The sequence below is a fragment of the Accipiter gentilis genome, chromosome 18, assembly GCF_929443795.1.
Source record: "Accipiter gentilis chromosome 18, bAccGen1.1, whole genome shotgun sequence".
NCBI lineage: Eukaryota > Metazoa > Chordata > Aves > Accipitriformes > Accipitridae > Astur > Astur gentilis.
Window position 1 is genome coordinate 3,276,601 of NC_064897.1, and position 9,611 is coordinate 3,286,211.

Genomic DNA, 9,611 nt, shown 5'->3' on the forward strand with positions numbered 1-9,611 from the left:
CGAGAAGGGAAACCCGCCCGGACCCCACAGCCGAGGGGGAACGCGAGGCCCGGGATACCGAGGCCCGGGATACCGAGGCGGCTTTTCCCCCCCATCACAGCCGGAGCCGAGGCGAGCCCCTCCGCCCGGGCCGGACCCGAACCCCGGAGCTCCCCCCGGCCCCATCCCCGAGCCTCGGCACCGAGGGGCACGCCGTGCCCCGGGGCTGGGAGCGGGGGGGATGCTCCAGGCAAGGAGAAGCCGTGCTCACCCCCACGGCTGCCCCAAAGCCTGCTCAGCTCTCTCCCGGAGAGCAGAAGCCCTTGACAGCTCCCCGGCAGCCCCTCCGGGCTCCGGCGTTGCCGCCCCGGCCCGGCCCGGCTCCCCTCGGCCCCGCGGACAGAGACCCCCGCCCGGGGGAACCTGCCGGAGCACGACGGGGGATATTCTCTCCGCAGCCCGCCCGGACCAGCCCGACCGCTGCTTCTCCACCGCAACGTTAGATACAGATATAGATATTAAAAAAAAAAAAAAATATAAAAAAAAAAAAGAGAGAGAGACCGAAACTCCTTGCAGTCCCACCCACCGACTACCCATTTCCCCCACCCCTACCTCCACCCCCTTCCTCACAAGGAAAAGGTCCCGGAGCCGGCTCCAACCGCGGGACTGGAGATCCCTCCGGAGCAAAAGCAACCGGCTCCGCCAGCGCCTCGGCGGCCGGGGGCTCTCCCCGGGCTGCGGGACCGGGGGGCCCCGCCGCCGGCTGCGGCAGCCCCGGCTCTCCTCGGCATCTCCGCGCAGAAACACGCTTTCCCCCACACACACACACACACACACCCCCACCACCCCCGCCCCGACGAAGCGCGAAGCGATGCCCATCTCCGGTTTGGCAGGAGGAGGAGTCGGGGTCGGAGTCCCCAGGGGAGACGCCGGTCACTCCGTCCCCCCGTCGCCCCGCCGCCCTTCAAAGGTGCGCCGCCCCCGCTGCGGGCACGCCGGGCCCCGGGCCCCGCCGGCGGGGCAGCCCCCGGGAGTTACCTGGCGGTGGGTACCTGCCCCGGGCAGGGTCCGAGCTGCAGCTCCGGCACCGCCACCGGTACAGCACCTCCGCCGCCACCGCCACCGCCGCCGCAACCGCCACCACCACCATCATCATCATCATCATCATCATCATCATCATCCTCACCACCACGCACTCGCACGGAGCTGCCGCCCGTGCTGGCTTCTCCCGGCTCCCTCTGCTTGCTTTGCGCATTGCCCCTGGGTAGCTGCTAGCGGGGTCATTTCAAACAGTATTTTGAGAGAGAGAGAGAAAAAAAAAAAAATCTGGATCACTTACAGGTAACTCCCACTGGTAAGGATGAGGAAAATCTGAGGGTAATACACTGAGAGTAACACACTGCGAGATGAAAAAAGGATCATGGCTGAATCCCGTTTACACTCTTGGAGTTCGCTTCCTTGGTTATTCCTTTCTGGCCCCCCCCGGTCGTAATTCCCCACCCTTTTTGGTGTCAGCTGTGGCTTGAATCTGAGTTGGAATCCAGTCCCTTGGGCTTGGGGGGGCTTTGTCTGTTTGTTTGTTTGTTTGTTTGTATTGTTGTGTCTAGTATTCCCCTGGTGCTAATGCTGCTCCCTGTGCAGAGTATGTGCTGCTGGTGCTGCTCTCGCTGCTGCTGCTGCCTCTGGGCTCCTGCCTGTCATGTCTCAGTGGTTGGAAGTTGTTACAGTGGGTTCTCGTGTTGGAATGAGGATGGTTTAAGGGATTTGGATGGCAGAAAGTGCCTCTCTCTCTCTCTCTCTCTCCCTCTCTCTGTAACTCTCCTGAGACTCGGGGCTGCCATTGGGCAGTCAGTCACTGCAATCCGCCTACTTTTTTCTCTCCCTCTCCCTCTCTCTCTCCTTTTTTTTTTTTTTAAAGGGGAGGATGACAATGGAGAGACACTGATCTAGCCCGGGCTGCACTGAATCCACGCTCCCTGGCCGAGCCCTCTCCGTCCGCCTCCGCTCCCCACCCGCTTCGTGGGGCGGTTTTAAAGCTCTCCCGCGGCTGGCTCCCTCCGGCTGCCGCGGCACCCCTTCAGCTCGCCCTGGGAGAGATCCTGAAGGTGCTGGGAGCTCCCAGCTTCTGCTCTCGGTTAATTGCTTTCTGACGGGCGGCTTTGGCCCAATTTCCCCGCAGGGCTCCGCCGTCCCTCCAGCCTCGGCAGGGGGGTCGGCTCTTGTCGTTCCCCGGTGTTGAAGGGGGATCTTTCAAAAAAAAAAAAAAAAAAAAAAAAAAAAGTATATGTTGTCGTAGCCCGCCTGAGTGAGAAATAGAGATGCAGGCTCGTAGCTTCCTGGCGAGGTTGGATTTCGCGTGAGAGAAGGGGAGGGGGTGAAGCAGCCGGGGTAGGGGGGCGAGCGGGGGGCGTCTGCCGCCGGCTCCCCGCACCTCTCGCCGCTCCCGCAGGAAAAGCTGTCGTCTCCTCTCTTCCCTCTCCCTCTCTCCTTCCTGAGAAGATGCCGGTCCGAAGAAACGTTTCCCGGCAGGTTAGTTGCCTCTCCCCTGCCTTTCCCCCGAGCCGGGCGGCTCCTGCCCCCTCGGCACCGCCGCTCCCCGGGGCGAGGGGATGCTCGACCCTTCCCCGCTCCGGCTTCGCCCCGTGTTGCCCCAAGCGTGCAGGAGACTGTCGCTCTTCCTCTTTGCCTCGTTGGGCGTTTGTCCTTTTTTTTTTTTTTTTTTTTTTTTTTTTTTTCCGGAGGAAAAGGAAAAAAAAAAAAAAAGTTTTAGTGGTGGAAGAGATGGTGGAAAGACGTGCGTTGCGGATGCCGGGGTTAGGGTTTGAAAACGAACCCCGAAAGAGAAACGTGCACCGCAGATACTTTAACACAAACGCAGCCGAAATGAGCAAGAACCAGGCTGCGAAGTCTCCTCGGTCCGTAGGGTTTGTAAATGTTCCTCTCAGGTTAATTGCCTAATGACTGAAGGAGTTTTCTTGGCCAAGAGCTCTTCCAAACGCGGTGGGAACACCTCCGCCAGTGACCCAGTCCCAGCACACGGGTGCAGCTGCCTCCGTGACACAACGAAATATTCCTTCGGATGGAACGGGGATTGCAGGATTGGTGTCAAAACGTTGTCTGCCGCCCAACACGCAATAAAAATCTTCTCGGGGTTTGGTTTCATTTAACCACGTTTATCTACAAGTTCAGTGCAGACGCTGCGATAGTCAACGTCCTTTTGAGAAACGCTAATCGCGATTACCAAGAGACAGAAGCTTAAGCCTTTCAACGATTACTTACATCCCAGAATCGTCTTATTTATAATTCTTTAAGATTCTAAAATCGTCGTATTTATACTTCTGTAAATGTGCGTGTGCGTATGTGTATATATATATATATATACGGACATATAGATGTGAGTCTCCTGTAATGCCCGTTCTCCCTCTCAGACATGCGGGCTGTGGTTGGGGCAGCTGTGCTGAACGTGAACTAGGAGAACGGGTAGCCACTTTTGATGTTTTATTTCTAGCATTTACTCGGCTTCGGATATATTTTTAAATGTACATCTGCTTTTAAAGATGTGCCTGGGGGAAAGAAGGAAAAAAAAAAAAAAAGCGAGTTGTAAAAATGCAAAGTAAATGCTGGCGCTGGAAAACTTCGCACTGGTGCTGGCAGAGTTTGACCCGGTCCAGCTGAAACGAAGACGGTTTACCAATCGCCACAATTTTCGGATCGAAGCAGGTTTTATCCACAGCTTAGCTGTGTTGTGGGAGGAAAGTTGTATAAAATAAACCAAATCGCGCCGTTTCTTTTCGGGAAGTTAAATTTTAGTCTAATACCACGGGCCGGTTATTACGTCGGAAAACTTATGATGATGCCGCTGATGATAAGAATAACCCGCTAAAATCCATCCAAATGGTTTCTATACATATGTCAACCGGGGATAGCGAGAAGTGCACTTGTTTTGTTGACTGAAGCCGAATATATTGCCTTCAATGAAATGATGTGGCGCTGGAGGAGAGGGGTTTGTGGGTGACACCTAATATGGGCATTTCAGCATCCGTCGTTCCTTCTTCCACAAACACGTGTATTTTGGACAAACTAGGGGCAGAACGGCACTGAAATGGTTGCCGACACCATAGTCAGGCAGATGAAGCAGAGCAGGCACGAATAAAGTATTTCCTTTTTTTTTTTTTTTTTTCTTTCATCTGCCTATTCCCAGCTGCGGTTTCTTTCTTTCCCCAAACCTGCAGAGTGTCGGACACAAGAGCACGTCGGAAGCCGGTAAGAGCTTTGAAGGTACAACCGGTAGGCAACACACCGGACTCCTTTCTGGTGGGAACCGGGTATTTCTTGTATCTCACCGAGCTGCCAGGGGAAAGAAGCCGGGGGGAGGCGGGGGGGGGGGGGGGGGGGGGGGGATGAAGAGTCTCTTAAAATGAGCGGGTGTCCGGTTGGCCGGGAGGGAGAGGAGCGGCGGCGGCGGCAGCACAACGAAGAATGCCCGTGGAGGGGCCGGGGACCGTGTCCCCCCGACGGTGCCCGGTCTCCTCCCGGGGGGGGCCCGGCGGCCTCGCCGGGGTTCCCGGTGCTGCCACGTGCTGCCCGCCCTCGAGGCTTCGCCCCAGCCGCTGCCTGCCGCCGGCCCGGGACGGGACGGGACGGGGGGGTCCCGGGCCGGGCCGGGCCGGGAGCCGGGGCTCCCCCCTGCCGGGCAGCCCCGGGGATAGGCGAGGGGAAGGGGATTTCGTTGGCTTTTGCTGCAAACGCCGCAAAAGCCAAGGCGAGCTTCGCCTTAGGGGCGGCGCGGGGGGGGGGTGTCCTCTCCGCTCCCCTTGGCTCTGTCCTGGCTGTTCCCCCTCTTTTTCCCTCCAGGAAAGATAAAGAGGAGAAGGGGGGGGGGGGGTGCCCCCAGAGCCCTGGTCCGGGCACTGCCCGCCGCTCCGTCTTCCCGAGGGTCACATCACGCCTCCCCGGAGCATCCGCTGTGATTTGCGTCTGTGGCACAGCTGTGATTTTTAACTTCCGACGTATTTACTAATTAAACTGGAGCCGAGTGCCCTGCGATCTTCGCAGGAAATATTTCTGTTTCGATCCTGCTGCTAGCCGAGGTCGATATTTGACGGGATCTGTTTTCGCGAGGGGACACACGGAGTCAGCAGGGCTTACGCGTCGGTGCCTGGATGGAAACGTCATCGACAGAAATATCAAGGGATGCTTAACCTCACGCCTCTCTCTCCAGCAAATTCGGCGATAGGAAATAGAAGTGGGAACAACCGGAATTCCCTGAGAGGGAGGACTACCTGAGCGGGATCTTGCTCTCTCCTCCTAACGGGTCATAGCGGGTTCTTTATAGCATCCTGCCATGTCAGCCCATGGGACCCCCCGCCCCGACCAACAGCTAGGTGAATACTTAAGTATTGCGTTACTTTCTCTCCCCTCGGTCTCATGTTTGCCACCTAAAGTGGAGCTTTTAGCACGTTTTATTAAGACATGAACACGTGCTCCGCAGCAAAGCGGAGGGGGAAAAAAAGCCTGCCAAGCCTAATCTCTTTGCTATCGCTGACACAATGGCTCTCTCCTTCACGCTGCAAAATAAACCTAACGCACTGGAAGACAAACTACGTTCTACCTCGCTTCATCTTCCCTCCCTTTTCTACGCGAAGAGCTCGCTCGAAAAGGTATCGTTACACTCAAAGGATATGGTTTCAGCAAAATGGTAGTTCCAGTGGCTGATGAAAGAGGAAATAATTGCATCCCACATGCCTAGCCTAGAAGTAGCCCTGGATCTCAGAGCAAATTTCTCTCCTATTGTTCAGAGAAAGTGAAGTATCCTCGTCGCCTTACAGGCATGGTGATGGATCTGATAGGGTTTCTGTAAGGGCTTTTACTGTTCCTGCTGTCCACTCAGTTTTACTTCCAGGCTCAGTTCGACAGCATTCTTCCGATTTTTGCTCTGAATCCCCTTCTAAACCAGCCACAATCAATTTCGAAAAGAGCTCTGCCTTCCAGACTGTAACATGCGCCCAATCTTCTGTTCCCTTTAAAAATAAAACCGCAGTGAAAGCTAATAGCAGTACCATTACCCTTATTTTGCAAAGCGTTTTCTTTGAGCTCGCCTGCCTCTCTGCGAGGGATGTGTTGTACGAAGTCCTCCAGCTACTGACACGGATGGGGTGCCCCTGTCATCGCTTCGTTTACGGATACACAGCCTCACCAAATTCACTTCTCACCTAAACCCCTGTCAACCTCAGCCCGGAGGACGACGGAGCCCATCGCTGCCGACCACGGCTACGACAAAGGGCGGCGCAGGTATTTAGCCCCGCAGAGGTCAGAGAACAGAAAACACCCTCCTGTCTCCAGCAGGCAGGATATGGGGCTACTGGCCCGGGCGGGGCCGGACGGGGGCTCCTCACCGGGGCAGGACGGGGGGAGCAGCGCGGAGAGCGGCTCCCGCGCCCTCTCCGCCTCCGCGCATCCTCCGCGGCTCTCCCGCGGGGCAGCGCTCTGCTCCGCCGGCCCCCGCGGCGGCACCTGCGGCTGTAGGGGCGGGCCGAGAGCCTTGCCAAAAAAAAAAAAAAGAGAGAGAGAGAAAGAAAGAAACAAACCAACCCGCACCGAGGGATGCAATCCGACCGGTGCCCGCCGAGCAACCTGCCGGGGACCCTCCGGAGGGCAAACCCCGGCTTTCACCGGCGCCCTGCCAACCGGGCAGCCCTGCCCTCGCTGCCCGCAGCTGGGGGGAGCTCCCGGTGGGGGGCACCGGCCCTGCTTGGCCAGCGCCGCTTCCCTTCTCGGCCCCGAGGAGCTTGATTTAATTCCGCTCCCCCTCACCCCCGACGGGTGTAACCTTAAGCCTCGGCTGTCTGCCGGCCTGCCCGTCCCTCCGGGGAAGCGTCCCCGGTCTTCTGCCTTTGGGGGCTGCCCTTTGGCTCCCCCCCCCCCCTCCCCTCCTTCCCCGTATTGATTTCAAGGTGGGAAGCAAGCGTTTTTTGGATTGCAGCTCACCTTATGCATTCTTGATCATTTAAAAAAAAAAAAAATCCCGCAGCTATGCAAAGACAGGATCTTTAAAGAGTTTGTAGCTCGACAGGTAAGGACTCGGCTGGGGCTCAGGAATGTGGAAATTCAACTCAAGTCAGCCTACTGCGACGAGCAATATTAATAAGGGCATACACGTACGGGGGGGGAGAGGCAGAGGGAGAAACTTGGCAACTAAAATAACAGAGTGATCTCGATCGCGGCGATCAAATACCGAGGAGCAAACAGCGGGCTTCCCGGGAGCCCCCGCTGCCAGCCGGCCCGCGGGCCCCCGAGCCGGTCCCGACGGCGGAGCCCGCTCGGCTTCCCGGGCGCTGCAGCGCGGAGGTAGCCGGACCAGTTGTCAAGTTAATTTCAACACGTCCGTGTGATGGATAGAAACGCAAATTGTGTCTAGGCCTGCATAAAACAAATCCCTGAGTGCAGGTTCAGAGCAGGGATTCCCCTCCTCCCGCCCCTTTCGCCTTTTTAATACTTAAGCTCTGCTCTATTGTCCCAGCAGCAGCGGCTGAGTTAACTCTGTCAGCCTGCCTTTTTTTTTTCTTCCTTTTTTTTTTTTTTTCTTTTCTGAGGGTACTGTACGCCAGAGATAATATTTAAGTTCGCTTAAGCAGTACAAAATATAAGGATCCGTCATCACCCGCGACCGGCTCCCTTCCAGGCTCGGCGCTGCCGGAGCGCCCCGGCGCTGAGTGGCCCCGCAGCCGGGCATCGCCCCGCCGGCTGCCCCGGGACCGGGGGGAGACACGGGCGTCTACTGGGGGCTGCCACCGCTTGGACAGCCGGGGGAGCGGGGAGGGAGAAATCATCACCTTCTTCTTCTTTCTTTTTTCTTTTTTTTTTTTTTTTTCCTTTGCAACATTTTGTTCGCAACTCTCTAATAGCGTGACCCAAAAGCCAAGGAGATTTGTTGTGCACAAGGACTTACCCTAATTTGACATAGATGACTCCAAAGCATAGAAACACGTAGAAAATCCACTTCCGAAAGTTTCTGTGCATGATCTAGAGAATGGACTGAGCCATAAAAATTGCACAAAAAGTCGAACTGATCTTGTCGATTAAATCCCAGTCAAGAGCATTGCTGAAGCTACCCAGGAGCAAAGCCGGCCGAACTGTAAAAAATCAACACTGTGCAGATAAGCAGCTCTTCCCAGAGCCATGGTGACCGAAACCGGCTCCGATATTAAAGCTAAAGAGGGAGGAAAAAGTAGAAAGGGCTGCTCAAAAACGGTAAAACAAAAACCCAAGACAGACAGTCTGAGGGAGAAAATGAGCAAGCACTGATCTTGATCAACTGCCTCATAGAGCCCTGAAGTTCAATGTGTTTTTACTTGTTCTGACTTCCCCAGGTAACACTACGTATCTTGCAATCTATGGCTCCAGGTAGGAGGATCTCTCTCTCTCTCTCCCCCCCCCTCCCTGTCTCTCTCTCTCCCCTGCTCTTCCCCCCACCCCGTATGTGTCAGGATCTAATACATATCTTATCTGTCTGTGTGCATGTGCGACTCATGCGTGTGTTTGTATTTCAGAAGGCATGTCCTTACGCCGGAGTGCTGGGGAAAACACATGAAACGTATCCAATAAGGGAAATAAAGGGCTCGTCCTCTCAAACCGAAGCATTTTTTCATTTCCTCTAGTATGGTAACGCGCCTGGATTTGCAATGTATGGACTTCGCGAAAGAGATTGTTAAAACTCCCACCCCCCCACCCCCCCTTCTTTCTAATCAAAAAGAGGCAGGCGTTAACCCCCGTTTGCTTACAGCTCCGTATCCTAAAGGGCGACGTGTGTGTCCAGATTATTTCTCTTCGGCCATCCGACCCTGTTGCACACTTACAAACGCCTGTCACTAAATTTGATCTCATTTTCCACCATAAGAAAACATTCTTCCTCCTTTAAGAAACAGACATACTTGGCTTTTAACACGAGTTTAGGATATTCGGTTTGCTGCTCCTAGGGAGATTAATCGCTGAGACAAAAACTCACTTTGTGTTCAGGCACTAAGAGTCAAGCAAGGCTTCCTTTTCTTTCTGTCTTTTCTTTCTGTCTGTCTTTGTCTCTGTCTTTTCTTCCTTTCTTTCTGTCTTTTCTTTCTCTCTTTCTTTCTGTCTGTCCTTCTGTCTTTTCCTTCTGTCTCTCTGTCTTTTCTTTCTCTGTTTTTTCTTTCTTTCTCACTGATTTCTGAGCTGCTCAGTTTATTCCTGCATTCTGTGGAATTATCTATTCCAGTCTACTACACAATGTGAGCCTGTCTGGAAGCATATATCTGCATGCATATGCACGCTTAAATAGCACTCAAATTCAAGTTTGTGGGCTGTGGTAAGTTATACAGATACGGATAAACCCGTGCACCTATGCCCGCTTATACATTTATATACATGTAGTAGCAGTAAGTGTGGATTGCTCTAGGCATCTCTCAAAAAGAATCGGCTAAACACACACCAGTAAAGGCTGAAAGGAAAGCAGGCAGTGACAAGCAAGCAAAAGAGGCTGAACACAGAACTTCATCGTAAAATATCTAATCCTGACGGAGAAAACAAAGGATTTTTTAAAGCCCAGCCAGGCTGCCGCGGCTGAAGAGATGCGGTGTGAAATCGCGGGTCATTTTTAGATG

At 54.7% G+C, this 9,611-nt stretch overlaps 1 protein-coding gene across 2 annotated transcripts in view; it reads right to left on the reverse strand.

The window, feature by feature from the left end:
• WNT7B (Wnt family member 7B) overlaps positions 1–8,028 on the reverse strand; it is a 95,016-nt gene extending 86,988 nt beyond the window's left edge. Inside the window, exon 1 of one of the 2 annotated variants that reach the window (XM_049821719.1) lies at positions 7,928–8,028. In XM_049821719.1, coding sequence (XP_049677676.1) covers positions 7,928–7,998 — 71 coding nt within the window. In that variant the 5' untranslated portion in view covers positions 7,999–8,028. Of the gene's footprint in view, positions 1–1,318; positions 1,402–7,927 lie in introns of those variants that run through there. The other variant, XM_049821718.1, reaches the window with a different exon arrangement.
• Between the last annotated feature and the right edge of the window lie 1,583 nt (positions 8,029–9,611).